A 15,497-nucleotide genomic window follows, 5' to 3' on the forward strand; every position below is an offset into this window, starting at 1 on the left:
TTTTAATTATAAGTTATTTGCATGTGAGAGGTTGGACTTTTTGACTTTTGTGACCAATTTAACGTGCCTATCATTTTGAGAATTTGACTAAGAAACATAATCTTATGAGATAAAAGTTATTCATTTCTCTTTAGAATAATTAAAAGAATAGTTTTCTTATAAATTTTTAATTTTAAAATTTTGAAATTTGTGTCTAATAAATTTTTAATTTAAAGAATTTTCCGTAAGCTCCGTATAAATTCTTAAATTCTTAACCGTGTTTTAATAGATCTCTCAATTTCCAATTTTATATGTTGATCAAAAGTTATTATTCATTAATAAACATATGAATGACTACCTCATCATTAAATAAACATCCCAATGATTGAGGTATATTTAATACATAAAAATGTCCTAACAAACATACAAAAATTATTCAATAATAAAAAGTAATTGATGACATGGAGCGACTATTGATGTACAAATTATGTCAACAATAGACACAAAAATGATTGATTAATAATAACGTCTATTAGTGACAAATGTAAAAATATAGTATGAATTGATCTATTAGTGATAAAAGTCTATCATAATATAATAGAGAAATGGTAATTTCTAACAACTTTCCACAATGCACGAATACATATGCATTACCAATCCAAAACCAACTAGAATGGTTGAATCTTTAATACCTTATTTTTTTTTAGGACACCATTTCTATTTGTAATGTAATACTCCACAAACACGTACAACACAACCTAACTATTACATTTCTTTAGACCAGGTTCAAGTTCCACACTTCAGACGAAAAATGAGAATCGGATTATTTGATTAAGTTAGTCGTAAAATCCCAAAGTTTCTTAGCGAGATCAACATCCTGGCCATGTTGGGTTGGCTTATGTAGGTTACTGTTCATAAAATATTCACCACTCACTCCCTTTACTTGTGGATGCAATGCCACATAGCAGGTTGTTGCTGCACCCTGCAAAACACATCGCTTCAATATTGGCCAATTATGTCACATAATCTCGTCAAAGTTTAAAAACGAACGAAACTGTAAGTAACATCCGGAGATGTTGAAAAAGAGCTTAAAGTCCTTGTTCGTGACAATATCTCAGTTTTTGCAAGTGTATGCAAAGTAAACGCCACAGAATGAAGCTCACCTGTTGAACATTTTTAAATATGAGTTTGCCGACGGTGTTTGCTAGACCTGCAAGAAAAGCAAAGGGCTGTTGGATTAGAGAACTCCTAGGAAGATGGGTTTCAAGAGAGATATCTACTGAGCTGAACTTCTGCAGTTTAGATATGTAGAAAGAAGTTGTCAATCAAAATGCAAGATAAAGATGGTCAACTGAAGCAAGAAAGACAAGAACCAGGTAATGTGAGAGAGACTTTACGAGATAAGGAAACATCTGAACTTTTAGCTAAAGGTGGATTTTTTAGTTTTGGATTTTGAAAACATTCTTATACCGTAAATAACAAAACAAAGGAACTCATAAGTCGAAACTGTGAGATCCCACATCGGTTAGAGAGAAGAACGAAACATTTTTTATAAGGTTGTGAAAATCTCTTCCTAACAAACGTGTCTTAAAAATTTTGAGGAGAAACCTGAAAGGGATAGCCTAAAGAGGACAATATCTACTTCCAGAGCTTAGGCTATTACAGAATTTAAAAACTCAGACATTTGATGTCTAAGCTATTACCATTGCCATAATTGAAGTGGCGGAAGAGATTTGTGGTGATTATCCCCGGGTGAAGCGAGTTTGCAGTTATGTTTACTCCTTCTTCCTGTACAAGAAGAAACCAACATTTTAAAATGGTTTGCCACAACCATTCTTAGTAAACAAAAGGCAGGAAAAATGACGAAATTCTAAATTAAAAAATCAACAAAAATGAGCTCCTGGGCTCAATGAAGCATATAATGCCCTTTATAGGATGTCCACGAAGAAACGACAGGGTAACTAGAAGTAATAATGAAATGAACCGAGTTTTGGCAATGAAGAAAGGACTCGAATTTATCATCTAAAGCCATACAACCTTTCTTGTTTCTCATTTTTGGTTTGTTTGTTTTCACCATCAACTAGAGAAGTATCCGTACCTTGAAATGTCGCGTAAGTTCATTGGCATGCAGAATATTAGATAACTTCGATTGGCCATAAGCCTGCATTTTATTGTACCTACAATGACAGATTTTAAACAACTATCAAACTTTTACATGAACAAGTGTAAATCACTGTTGAATGATAAACTCAAAGAATAACAATGTCTTGCATGCTCAAAGGTCAAGGTTTAGAACTATACATTCCACCCTAAGCATCCTGTGGAAAGTTCGGCACATATTATTAATTTATCTACATGTTTTTGTTTGAGTAAGAAAAACGGAGTGATATTTATCAAACTAGAACTGAGCCCAAAAGCTTACAGCTTAAGTCAGGTAAATATTTGATCCTTCATTTAATTTGTAATACCCCGCTCTGGGTTGGTTTGAATATTACTTTCTTTAAAAAAACCCAACAAGTGGAGTATTAATATCAATTCGAAAGGAAGTGACAGTCTAGACCTCCTCGACGAATACTATGTTAACCTAGTAGCTACAACTAAATCTAAAAGTTTTAAGCTAATAGTTTAGATTATATTTAATCTTTTTATACACATACATTCTTATTCTAAACAATATTTATAGAGGGAAGATTGAATGCGTCAAAACCGGTATATGCTTAAAACCGAGCGAAACAGAAAGAAGGCAGCAAGCAGCAATACCCAAACTGGGTTACTACTTGTCAGTTTCCAGTCTTCAGACAATGCAAGGAATTGAAAATCAGCCTTCTTTAGGTAGGAGGAAAGCAAAACATCGCCAACCACTTAATTCCCTGTTCTCAAACAATGCTTCCTAAACCACAAAAAGGCATCCATTCTTATTTCTGCACGCTTAAAAAAGTTTACCTTGATTCATCGTTAATTCCATCGAATTGGATGCCTTCAGGATATGTGTAACGATGAGCTTCTGAGGAAACGTTTACAATTCTACCTTCTTTCTCACTTTCAACAGCAGTTTTCTTCATATTTTCCAAAAGTAGATCCGTCAAAAGGAAATGGCCTGCATAAACTCGGAGTATCAAATTGGGTCAGGAATAATGATGAGCTGAAACACAACAAGTTAGGTTCCTTATAATTGTTGTACACTAGGGAACTATCCATCAATTCTATTTTCAAAATGAATGGAGGAGATCTTAGTTGCTATGATGGTGGAGATAAAGACCGAGGAAGACAATAAGAAGACATATATTATCCAAAAAATTATGCAAGAAAAGCTACAAGCAGTACAAACAGAGAATTAGAGCAGGTTTCGATTGACATTCTACGTGCTTAAAAACACTTTTTTTTAGTTCTTAAAAGAACTTCATTAAACTCTTAGAAAGTCATTCCAATTAGGCCCAAAAAACCAACTCCACTTCAATGAATGTTGATATAAAACTTTCTCATCGTAGCAGCCACAATATCAAGACAATAAACCAAAGTTCCTAAAGCTAAGCAAGGCCTACGGCCTAATCTCCCCATGGCCACAACCTCACTTTCTCAGCCTTTCATATCGAGACATAACAAGTTGGACTCACCCATATTTAATAGCAGTAAAATCATGCAACATCAAATTGCCCTAGTTGTTTTCTGTATCAATATACCAAACTCTTGATGAGTCAATGTTTTCAAGTGTATCCTATATATTTTCTTGCCAGTTCACATATATTACAAGTTTTCATTATGCAAGAAGAATCTAGTATATAAACGTACCTACGTGGTTTGTTGCAAATTGCTGTTCTATGTTATCTTTTGAAAGTCCAAAAGGGGTAGCCATTATTCCTGCATTATTACTTCCACCAAATAAAAAGAAAAGAGATGAAAAAAAAGTCACTAACTTGTACTACATCTTCAATTATATAGCTATATATCAACGCAAGTAAATCCACGACTAGCAGGAGCGAGTAAGCAGCTGTGCATCAATACAGAAACAAACTACTTAACATGTCACTGTAATGCCTATCAATTCTTACATGAGGATGTTAAGTGGAAACCCGGACGACTGATAATCTGAGGCAAATTTTCTTACAGACGCCATGGAGCTAAGATCCAACTCCATGGTATCAATTTTTGCAGAAGGATTCTCATTGACAATGGTTTCTTTGACATTTCTACCAGCTTCTAAATTCCTAACACCCATAACAACGTGAACTCCACGTAAGGCAAGAACACGCGCAGTTTCAGAGCCAATACCGCTCGATGCTCCTGTGACATAAGCAAGGATTAGCTTGTAAGTGCAACTAGCAATGTTTAATTCCAAAGCAAAAAAAGGAATAAAATTCAGAAAACTGCAAAAATGTGGTTGCAGCATTAATCTTGCGTTTAGTAATGAAGACCAAGCCAAGAGAGCGCTTATTTAAATGGTAAAACTAGTCACCAACCGTGCTTAGAAAAACATGTAGGAGACCCTTCATTTCAAGAGAAAATAAAAACCTGTAACAGCCCAAGCCATCGCTAACAGATATTGCCCGCTGTGGCCTGTTACATATCGCCGTCAACCTCACGGTTTTAAAATGCATATGTTAGGGAGAGGTTTCCACACTCTTGCAAAGAATGTTTCATTCCCCTCTCCAACCAATGTGGGATCTCACAGTCCACCCTCCTTGGGAGCCCAACATCCTCGTTGGCACACCGCCCGATGTTTGACTCTGGTACCATTTGTAACAGCCCAAGCCCACCGCTAACAGATACTGTCTGTTTTGGCCCGTTCCATATTGCCATTAGCCTCACAGTTTTAAAACATGTCTGTTAGGGAGAGGTTTCCACACTCTTACAAATAATACTTCGATCCCCTCTCCAACCAACGTGGGATCTCACAAAACCAAACAACTTTTCTCATACCACTAACAAACTTTCAGTTAGAATTTCTTTCCTCAATCTCTTTTTACAGCAATAGAAACCTGAAGTCAAAAGCCATCCCAACTTTTTTCTTTTGTCAACGCATTCTTTAAGTCTCCATAGTTTGCCAACAATGACGTTTTAGTTTTCAGATTTTCTTTTGATTCAGTGTTCGTAGTTCAAAAAATGTAATGATCGTCTTTACTATTAAAATTCTTGTCACGAAACTTAAAGAAAAACAAACAAAACTACTACAGTCCAAACTCAATTCAGAAGTGTTCAAAATAAATAGAGATTTATAATGGCGTCGAACAAAAATTTGGACCCAAAAACCGCCACACTGTTATAAGGTCACCGTGTTTCAATTCTAATGGATTTCTACTCTGGAACTACAATTGGAACTAGAATAGTGCATTTTTTAAACTAAGTACAAAGTTCACATGATTTATATATATAATTTAGCCAAAAAATAAACTTCAATCCGAATCGAATCACACATCACATTTTGACATATAAACAATAGAAGAAGAAGAAGAAGAAGATCTATATGTTACAGGCATTAAAAACGCAAGCCGCACAAGTTTCGAACTCAAAATCATGTTCGTAAATTGAAGAAAATCCAAGAAACTCAGATGCATAATTGAAGGAGGCGCACAAGCAAGAGAAAATTAGGATGAGACGCAGTTCAAAATTCAGAGAAAAATACAAAAAGAATAGATGCTTAGAGTAAATCAGAACCTGTAACAATGGCGGTGAGACCAGTGCCATCGATTCCGTCTGTAACCTCCTCAGCAGTGGAAGAGGACGAAAATCCAGAGGGTCCTTTTCTTCTTAATAACCACATTGAATCGATTCGAGATGGAATTTGAAGACGCACGCAGGTGTTTTCTTAATCTGCAAATCCGTCCGCAACTTTGAGCATTTAATGATCAACCACCGACGGTCGAATTGTGGGGTTCATAAGAATCGTGCATTCTGCCACGGCGCCTCACATGGCACTCGTGCCCGCAACAAACTAGCACTAATTGGCAAGTCAAGAACACACAACTTGGGAGGCTTGAAGGTGTAATAATTGCCCAATCTCAATTAAAACGTTCAATGGTTACATCATTCTAAAAAAAAAAAACTACCAAAATAACTGTAAGAACACAAATATGGCTATACTTGTGGATCTCATGTGTCTGGTGCATGAATGAGTATCAAAATTTGTAATAGGTCAAGTTCACACAAATATTGTCTCGTTTGAACTTCCCCTTAGGGAGAGGTTCTCCTCTCCAACCGATATGGGATCTCACAATCCACCTTTTGTAGGGTCCAACGTCCTCGCTGACACACTGCCTGATATCTGGCTCTAATACCATTTGTAACAGTTCAAGTCCACCATTATGAAATATTATCTGTTTTGGATGGTTAAATGATATATTAATTTATTTCATGAAACCATATTACTTTTATAAATTAGAGGTGCACCAGGTTATTATGGGTTGAGGTATACCATGTCATCGATGACCCAAATGGCGGGAATCGAGTTCACAACCCAAACCTCTATTTTCTGGTTGAGTTGGGTCGTGAATTTAGCCATTTAAAAAACTATACTGATCAACTATACAGCTATATTAATAACTAAAATCTCATAAAACTCAAATATCAAACATTCACTAGTCATATAAAAAAATTTTAAAAGTAGGATAAGGTTGAGTTATGAACCATATTTAAGTTGGTCGAGTTGACCATGCTCAAAAAGTCAAAACTCACGAACCAAACCAAGTTTTTTCGATTTAAAAAGATTTAACCCAACCCAATCTTAAATTAGGCGGTTCAAATTATTCGAATCATATGAACCCCTAAAAAAATTTGATACGTCATTAAAAGAATATTTTGATTTATTTTATGGACACATTAATGGCATAAAGAAATAAACGGTGTTATAAATACAATTATTTATTTATTTATTTATTTATTTATTTTCTATATACGTAGTTGCCCTAAACTTTTAAACGTCATAATTTTTAGAGTGTCGCAGGCCCACGACGAAGCCCATAAGATTCCGGCGAAGTCAAGTCTGATGAGGCTGCGTCGGCTTCCACCCGAAACCCTAACTACCGTCACGTGCGGCGGCCAGCTTCGTTGATAGAGATCACGTGCCGAACACGAACCGCACACAAATTGTTAAGCAAAGCGTAAGAGAAAATAAAATTAAAAAAAAAATTAAAAATAAAAAATTTTAAAAAAATCTGAAAGTGCAGAATATCAACAGAGGCCAGTCTGAAACCCTATCTCCAGCTCCTCCTTCTTCTTCCAATCTTTCATTTTCTGTGCAACATTTCCATTTTGCAAGGTATCAATTTATGTTCTTCATCTTTCTGTGTTCCATTTCCCTATGTTTCCATCTCTATTGTGTTTTTCCGTTTTTTAATTTATCTTTTTGGCTCCTATTGGTCGGGATTTTGATTCATTTCGTTACCTTCAAGAGGGGGTTTTTGAACATGAGCTTGATTTTTGGGAACGAATTGCATTGGTTGTTTTTTTTCTCCAAGGAAATGGACTTCGTTATTGTTGTTATTATTTTTAATTTGCCGTGATAGGATACGATTCGGATTCTAATTAATTAGATTTGTTTTGTTTTTTTTGAAAAGAAGAGGAAATGGGTGTTGAATTTTCGGTTTTTGATGGTTTTAGTTTGTTCGTTTGTTGGCATATAGCTGCAGTAGTTAAATTTTACCGTTCTCTTAATTGAAATCTGGGCAGCGGAAAATTTGAGATTTCCTCGACTTTTGTTGTATGTACCATGCTCTATGGATTAAGTAGCAATATTGAGAATTTGTGGAACGTTTCTTTGTGTTGTGGCTGAAGTGTGGTTAGAAATGGAGTCCACTCGCTACTGTTGAAGTTGATTCAAATATCTATTCAGGCAGTGCACGAAAATTTTGAAATTGAACAGTATTTTCTTCTTTAGCTTTGAAAATTGATTTTGAGAGTTAGGTTTTGTTAGTTCTTTAGAGATTAGCTTCTTGTGGCTAGGATTTTAGATTTTGGGTGAATCATTTGATATAATTTTAGAATAATGCAATTAATGAGAGTAAAGTTGAAGGATGTGGTTGAGCTTGCGTTTGTAGGTGACTGTTGACCACAGTGATTGAGTGCTTCTTGGAAGGTGTATCCTTGTAATTCCAACCAACTGAAATAATTTTATCTTTCAATCCAAAGAAAAAAAAAATCAGAGGTTTTGGTCACATCTCTAATCGCAAATGGATTACCTCGAGTTTTAAGAAAAATAAGTATCAAATTCATACTTGTAACTTTGTTTGAAGGAGAAAGTTCAATATTTTTCCATCACCAAATTGGATTATTCTCTGTAAGGATCAAAGCACTAAATATCTTTCTGTGTGTTCTCTACGAACTTCTGTCCATCTTTAATAGTTTTAATATGCTCAACTGCCAGCAGGCAGCACCCCTTCTGTGCACTAAAGACTTTCAGGTTCAGCTCATTTTCAGTAGTTTTTTTTTTTTGGCAAGGGGAAGGTCAGGGTTAGTATCAAGTTGGCTACTTTTTACTTCCGTTGACTATTGTAGGATTTCTATTAAGGAAAGATGAGTAGAGGATCTTGCATTTTTCTTCGATTCTAGATGAAATTTTTTTCTTTGGCACTCTAATGGTTTTTGAAAGGAACAAGTGTGTTATCATTCTCTCCTAATCTCTTGAATATGCATGATGATTTCATATTTTAAATAAAGAATAGTGAGTGAGAGGACAGAGAAATGACTGGGCCATCGTTAAAGTGGCATGTAAAGAGTGGCTGTTGGCTAGCAGAAATTAACTTTAGAGTTAAGATTTACAGCTGAATTAACTGTTAGAATTTTCATTTTCCCACTGTACCATTAGTCAGGTTTCCGTGTTCAAGATGAAAGTTATTGTTGAACCAGAGCGTATTTTATTTATATATTTATGATTAAAACATCAACTTTGATTAAGAAAAAATGAAAGAGTTCAAGGGCATACAAAACCGAGCGTACAAAAGGGAACCCAGTTAAAGAAAAGGGCTTCGATCTTGCAAGATAGTGCCTGTAGAACAAATATAAAAAATCTTTGAAATCGAAGTTGAAAGAGAAACATGAAATCTAATAAGGGACCAAACATCGCTAGGATCCCTCTCCAAACCTCTAAACACCATTATTCCTTTCACTGCAAAGATTCCACATGATAACACACCCCAACTAACCACAATAACTGACCCTTCTCATGAAAAAGTGAATGGAGGAGGAACTTCCCGATCATGACACTAATGTTCCTATGACGGGCAAGCAAGAAGCTAAATGTCTTTAAGTAAGAATTTCAAATAGAACACGCGAACTCACATCCCCAAAGAATGTGATCTATTTCTTCCTTCGCCTTCTGACAAAGAATACAACAAAACAAGCCAAATACCAATACATCCTCCAAAAAATTTCACTTTCATAGGAATCTTTATCCTCCAAAGGACTGAAAAAATAGACTCACTAGTGGGAGTTTATTTTATTTATCTAAGAAATGGTGCTCTATACTTATAAACAAGGAATTTTGGTTAATCCACATCATTTTCCTACTTTTGTGTAAGGTATGTCATGTCCTTTTATTTTGACATGTTAAGTAAATATCCTAGTCTGTGTTTGCATGTTGCAAGTGGCTGATATAAAGTTTGCAAATCTTTTCAATAATGCTCGCATTTATGTCTTTTGGTCTCAGGTTTTTGGTTATTTGCTAGTCCTTGATTGTGAGTCCCTTCTGTGTAGTGCAGCTAGCTCTCTATACTTCTATTATCAATAAGAGGCATGCTTGTCTGGATTCTCCTTTTTATCCACTTTGGCAGTATTGATAAAGAGTTGAGAGTCTCAACAAAGTTAAGACCCTGAAGAAGTAGAATATTTATTTCTCTATGACTCCCTAATTCCTTCGAGGTGGTTCAAAGTGCTTACATTAGTATTCCTGAAAGAGTGATATTACTGAGTGACCTGTTTTCTTTGTGCGGCGACCACACAGTGCTACATCAGATGACTGAAAGTGCTATGGCGGTAGTCAAACCTGAGGTACAATGCTTTACAAATTTACACTAGGACCAAGAACCTGTCTTCGTTTAAGAACATGGCACAAAATTTTCCATGGAGTTTTTTCACCTCCCACACGCACACAGTTTTTGGGATGATATGAATGATACATGTAATGCATTTAGGGCTTCTTGGAGATCCTATGTGTTTTGATGATCAGGATACAGCAGGCGACAGTTTAAGAAAAAATCACACTTATCTAACTTGCTGCATCGGCCAATTCATTATTTGTTGGTTAATTTTCCTTCTGAAATGTGATTTTTTTCCAGATGAAGTCTTATATTTGGCTTCAAACTGCTGATGGCTCAATACAACAAGTTGAAGAAGAAGTTGCTATGTTTTGCCCTATGATTTGTCGGGAAATACTCCAAACAGGGATGGGATCCTCCAAGAATTATGCAATATCTCTTCCGCAGCGAGTGAATCCTGCTATATTAGGCTTAATTCTTGACTATTGCAGGTTCCATCAAGTACCGGGTCGCTCCAATAAGGTCAGTATATCTCTGAACCTGTTCTTTCCTCTAACCACAATCATCAGTTATGGAGATGTGGAGATTGAATGGACGCTGTTACTTATGGACAACTCAGTAGTCATATTACAAATGAACATGGGTATTATTTTCCATAGGAGCGTAAGACGTTTGATGAGAAATTCATTCGCATGGATACAAAAAAGCTATGTGAGTTGACATCTGCTGCTGACAGCCTCCAGTTGAAACCGTTGGTTGATCTAACTAGTCGAGCACTTGCTCGAATTATTGAAGGAAAGACTCCAGAGGAGATAAGGGAGACATTTCACCTACCTGATGATCTCACAGAGGTGCGTCCCACACTCATACCCAAAACCAACTCACACACTCACATATTCAGTTTAAGTGTCTCACTCAGACTTAATTCTACAGGAAGAAAAGTTGGAGCCCTTACGCAACATAACAGATGATCCACGCATTCGGCTCTTAAATAGATTATATGCACGGAAAAGGAAAGAATTAAGAGAAAGAGAGAAATTAAAGGTGAATTACCTTTTTACTAATGGAAAAAAAAAATATTCATAACAGTAGAACATTATAGGAGAAAGAGGATGAGGTATTCTCTAATTAAGAAAATGAAAATTACACGATAGAAAAGAAAGCCTAAAATACCCAAAAATCTGTACTTTTTGCTATTTTGTTCACATCCTTGTTTTTAACCCTATCCAAGGCTCTGAGTAGTATACTTAATCTGACTTTGAGTTGTGTTATATAATTTTAATCTCCCAATAGCTATTTAGCACATCATTTTTCACATCTTTCAGAATGTTGAGATCGAGGAGCGGGTGGATGATAGATCAGTCGATGACCTTCTGTCATTTATAAATGGAGGAGATGGAGGTACTTGAGAATTGTTCACTCGTTCTTGCTCTTTCTGTCTCATTTCATGGTCTTAACTTTTTACTGGGCTGTCCTCTTTTCATGCTCTAGCCTTAATATCACATCTTGAATTTTAGTGTCCTTGTCAAGTGGTTTTGCAGTATATTAGAATTTGCCACAATTTACCTGTAAACATGGGGAGAGAAGTTGCTACTTATCCGTACTCTTTTGAGATTCTCAGTGCTTAATGTCTCTTATTTTTTCTTTGTAATTCAATCACTATTATTCCACACGCAGATTCAAAGGCAGTAAAAGCAAACAAAAACAAAAAGAAAAATCGGAGGAGAAAGGATCAACAGAAGGATTCTTCTTCAACCAATGAGAATGGGAACCATGATAAAATAGAGGTTTGCATCTGTGCATAATTTTTTGTATTTGGCTTGTCTATATATGTGGCCTTTGGTCTATTAAAAAGTTCCCCTTTTCACATCAGAAGTAGCTCCAATTATTGAATTCTGCAATCTTATATTGTTTAGGAGTTGGATGCACTTCCTTCTTGTTGCCAGAATAATGAGTTTGACAAGATTTCGGGGGCATCTCCGAGTAGAACTGTGAAATCACAGGATTCAGCAGTTTCCATATATTCATCTAAGAACGAGTTCGATGATGCTGATATGTACGATGATCTAGATCCTGCGATGAAGGAGGAACTTGACAGGTCAGATATGTCAAATGAATGTTGTACTGAACCCTTTTTCCAACCCACTTTATTCAACTGTCGGGAAGTGTTGAACAGTGGACAACATTGAACCTTTTTCTCACGTCTTAGTGCTTGCTTCTTCTGCGTGCTCATATGCTATAAGGTTCTAGGTGATATTTGATTTTAATTTCTGATTTGTGAAGTTCCGGTTTTCTTCTCTTTATTTAATGAGTAAATTGTTCTAATTTGGCTTTGTAGGATAGAAGCGAAATGGTAATTAAATTTTTTTTAGGCTTTGAGGATTAGTACTGAGCTCAATTTCAGTCAGGCGTGTCATCTGCTTATGGAAAAAATTATTGGGGGGGGNGGGGCGGTGATGTATTGGACGAGGGTGCCAATTGTGTTTAAATTTTCCAACTCCCTTGGCCTGGAACCTTACACTTAGGAGGCTTTTATGACTGGGAGATGGACGAGGGGGCAGGATACAGATGTTCTTTACAGGAAGCTTTGATGCAACCTGATTCGATAAGGTCATTGTCCTAAGAAGACAACTGTTTTGATGGTCAGTAGCTCTTTGCAGCATTAACAGGTTCAAAATGAGGAACCCTAATCTGCAGTTCTTTTTCAAATGTGTGTTTTGTTATGGGAATGAGACTCTCTCCGAATGTAGCTTTGCCTTCAAGGACTGGAGTTTTATTTGTAATCAATTTGGTGTGGTGTGGTGTTTGAACTAAGAACAAGTTGGGGGGATGGCTTCTGGACTTTCTTCTAGGATGATGGTACAAGGACAAGGGCAAAATTTTGTGGTCAAACGCTTCTGAAGCTCGTTTGTAGTTTGTATGAAAAAAAAAATGCTAGAATTTCATTGATAAGTTGAATTGTTTTGAATCTTTATGTGATTATTTATGTTTCACAGCCTCTAATTGGATTGCGCTACACAAACTTTGTTTCTACTCTACTTTCACTTCGAAATTAGATTGGAACTTCTATTTGATCCTAAGTCGGGTTAAGGGACATCTCTTCCTGTGTTCCTGAAGTTTTTGTTGGCTGGCTTCTTTTTTTAATGAGACATCTTGATCTGTTTCATATAAAAAGAAATGTTAACTGAAAAATACGTAAGCTGTTAGAAACCATACATCATCTAGCCTGTAGAAAAGAAATCATTCTTTCCCAAATTTCATGGGGAGGGGAAAAACAATGTCTTAGAAGTTGTGACAAGTCTTTGGTCATGAATATTTTGAATCATAAATATCTTCCATCAACGATACACACATCGTAACAGCTCAAGTCCTCCCAAAGAAGACAATATGTACTAGCGGTGGGCTTGGACTTGGGCTGTTACACACACATCAGGTAAAGGACTGTTTACATGATCAGCTGTCCCTTGTACTAACCATAATGTTTCAAATGGATGTATATGATATTATTTTCCTTGTATTAGTCTTCTGACATATTGAAGTCGGTCTGAATCATATTTTCCAGGCGTGTATGTGTAGTAGCTGATTGCGGTCAAATGGATGTATATGTTATTATTTTCCTTGTATTAGTCGTCTGTCATATTGAAGTAGGTCTGAATCATATTTTCCAGGCGTGTATGTGTAGTAGCTGATTGCGGTCGTCCTGAAAATCCACTTCTTTTTGTCACCATTTAAGTTAGTTAATCTCTTGGATGCAGGGAAGTAGAAGACTTTGCTAGAAGATTGAATTCAGATTGGCCAGAAAGAGTGCAAGAAATTCTATCGCTAGGCCAAGAAAGAAAACTGGTGACCGTATTAAATGGCAATGGTTCATCAACCAGATTCACAAGTAAGTTTTGTGTCAAAATTATTTCATGTCCTTCGAAGAGATCGTCTTAAACTTGCGGTAGTATTATATTTTAACTGCAAAATGCTGGTTGCTGGTAGATTCAATTAGGTGGTTATTAGTCGAGAATTAAAAATCTGACATTTCTCGTTAACCAAATATCGTATTACTATTGAAACGGATCACCACGACTGCACTGTTGAGAATATACGTGAAGTTCAAAGGGTTTGAAGTAGAACTATTGGAGTGACTGGTGCATTTCTTTGATATGTCTAGAACAGGTGCTGATAGGAGGTAGTAGTCTTCCTATCAGAGTTCGTAGGTAGTGCCAGTTAGAGACAACGACGACGATCTGCTTTCCGGTACACAAACACGGTAGCTCAGTCGATTTGAATGAGCGGGATTGTGGGAGAAGCTACTGTTGGAGACATGAAAGGAAGCAAGAGTTTGCAGGATTTCAGTGTAAAAATGGTGGATGAGGAAGGTTTTATAGGCGTTATTATGACATGAGAAAGATGCAAATTTTTGTTGTGGGATAGAGAAAGAGAGTCATAAAAGGAATGGGAGCGAGGGGAGGAAAAACTGGCGCTGTATCGCTGAGAGCATAATTGGCTCATCCCTTTTTCTTGAGCCTTTTCTTCTTCTTTTTTCTTTTTTTTCTTTTTTTCCTTTTTGTTTTGGGTTCTTCCATTTTGTTTGTTTGTAACTTGAGCCAGGCTTATTTTGGCTAAATGTATTGTTGTTGAAATTAATGGCCGTTGCATAAAAAATGGTATCATCATTCTTTCCATTTGTTTGTAACCCCAATTTTGTCATTCAATAGTGAATCAGTTTTTGGTGATAATGCCCGAACATACTCCTTTCATACTTCTACTAATTCTCACTTGTTTTTATACCTCGTGGATGAGCGCCGCCTCTCTCGACCACTAGAGATGTCTATGAGGTGGAGCTGGGACAGGATGGGTTTGAAAGAATAGAAAATCATAACACCCCGATTGAAGTAACCAAAAGAGGGCTCGTTGGCAGCCCAAAACAAACTGGGATGACATCAATAATGCTTTTTTGAAAGAATAGAAAATTATAACACTCCGAGGGCTGGAAATGACTCGCCAGCGACAGATTTCTTGGCCCGTTGGCAGGTCCAAACAAACTGGGATGACATCGATAATGCTTTTTTTTGAAAGAATAGAAAATTATAACACTTCGATTAAAGTATAACCTAAAGAGGGTTGGAAATGACTCACCAGCCTAACCAATTTGGCCTGGTTAACATAATTTCTCTTTAATTTCAATATTACAACTTAGTTTTTCATCTATATATATAAATTTTGGAGAAAATGAGAATTAATCTTCATTTCCAAAGAACGAATGCTTGTTGTTCGGTTCTTTTCTTTCGATCACTTGTGCACTAATCTCTAGTGTATCATAATATCACAAATTGATCAATCAAAGAGAGATTCAACAACTAAAAGAAAGATCGATTCTTTGGGATCCTTCCTTTCTTCAAACGGAACGAACAGAGATAGAATCAGACCGATTCCCTAAATGCTTTTCTGGACATTCCTCAATGTCCCGGCTATTCACGAAACGTGAGAAGCAGATGAATAATCATCCGCTTCCGGAAGAAATCGAAGAATTTCTCGGGAATCCTACAAGATCCATTCGTTCTT

At 36.3% G+C, this 15,497-nt stretch overlaps 2 protein-coding genes across 6 annotated transcripts; one reads left to right on the forward strand and one right to left on the reverse strand.

Moving 5' to 3' along the window:
* Positions 1-553: 553 nt before the first annotated feature.
* LOC111471523 (short-chain dehydrogenase TIC 32, chloroplastic-like) lies at positions 554-5,940 on the reverse strand. 2 transcript variants are annotated; one of them, XM_023117237.1, is made up of 8 exons: positions 5,632-5,940; positions 4,029-4,260; positions 3,769-3,848; positions 2,923-3,076; positions 2,078-2,156; positions 1,683-1,764; positions 1,143-1,189; positions 554-961 (listed from the first exon to the last, which is right to left on the reverse strand). In XM_023117237.1, exons 1-8 carry the CDS (start codon positions 5,735-5,737, stop codon positions 803-805), a joined length of 939 nt encoding a protein of 312 aa, XP_022973005.1. In that variant the 5' UTR covers positions 5,738-5,940; the 3' UTR covers positions 554-802. The 2 variants fall into 2 exon arrangements, with proteins under 2 accessions (XP_022973005.1, XP_022973004.1); XM_023117236.1 differs by having other exon boundaries at positions 1,683-1,767.
* A 1,173-nt stretch (positions 5,941-7,113) lies between these two features.
* LOC111471520 (SKP1-like protein 21) lies at positions 7,114-14,671 on the forward strand. Of its 4 annotated transcripts, none has more exons than XM_023117229.1 (10): positions 7,114-7,231; positions 9,617-9,957; positions 10,245-10,466; positions 10,604-10,795; positions 10,878-10,988; positions 11,270-11,345; positions 11,622-11,731; positions 11,861-12,042; positions 13,700-13,830; positions 14,104-14,671. In XM_023117229.1, the coding sequence occupies exons 2-10, from the start codon at positions 9,922-9,924 to the stop codon at positions 14,151-14,153; spliced, it is 1,110 nt and encodes a 369-aa protein (XP_022972997.1). In that variant the 5' UTR covers positions 7,114-7,231; positions 9,617-9,921; the 3' UTR covers positions 14,154-14,671. The 4 variants fall into 4 exon arrangements, with proteins under 4 accessions (XP_022972997.1, XP_022973000.1, XP_022972998.1 ...); XM_023117232.1 differs by having other exon boundaries at positions 9,664-9,957; XM_023117230.1 differs by having other exon boundaries at positions 9,669-9,957.
* Positions 14,672-15,497: the final 826 nt, after the last annotated feature.

Source organism: Cucurbita maxima, unplaced genomic scaffold (assembly GCF_002738345.1).
Source record: "Cucurbita maxima cultivar Rimu unplaced genomic scaffold, Cmax_1.0 Cma_Scf00053, whole genome shotgun sequence".
Taxonomy (NCBI): Eukaryota; Viridiplantae; Streptophyta; class Magnoliopsida; order Cucurbitales; family Cucurbitaceae; genus Cucurbita; species Cucurbita maxima.

Bases quoted from the DNA above. Each gene is read 5' to 3' on its own strand.
- LOC111471520 (XM_023117229.1), top strand. From the start codon at position 9,922: ATGACTGAAAGTGCTATGGCGGTAGTCAAACCTGAG. The intron at 11,732-11,860 runs GTTTGCATCTGT...TATATTGTTTAG, and splicing joins GGAACCATGATAAAATAGAG to GAGTTGGATGCACTTCCTTC. The intron at 12,043-13,699 runs GTCAGATATGTC...TCTTGGATGCAG, and splicing joins ATGAAGGAGGAACTTGACAG to GGAAGTAGAAGACTTTGCTA.
- LOC111471523 (XM_023117236.1), bottom strand. From the start codon at position 5,737: ATGTGGTTATTAAGAAGAAAAGGACCCTCTGGATTTTCGTCCTCTTCC. The intron at 4,261-5,631 runs GTTCTGATTTAC...CTTATGTCACAG, and splicing joins TCTCACCGCCATTGTTACAG to GAGCATCGAGCGGTATTGGC. The intron at 3,849-4,028 runs GTAAGAATTGAT...ATTTGGTGGAAG, and splicing joins TTTCCACTTAACATCCTCAT to TAATAATGCAGGAATAATGG.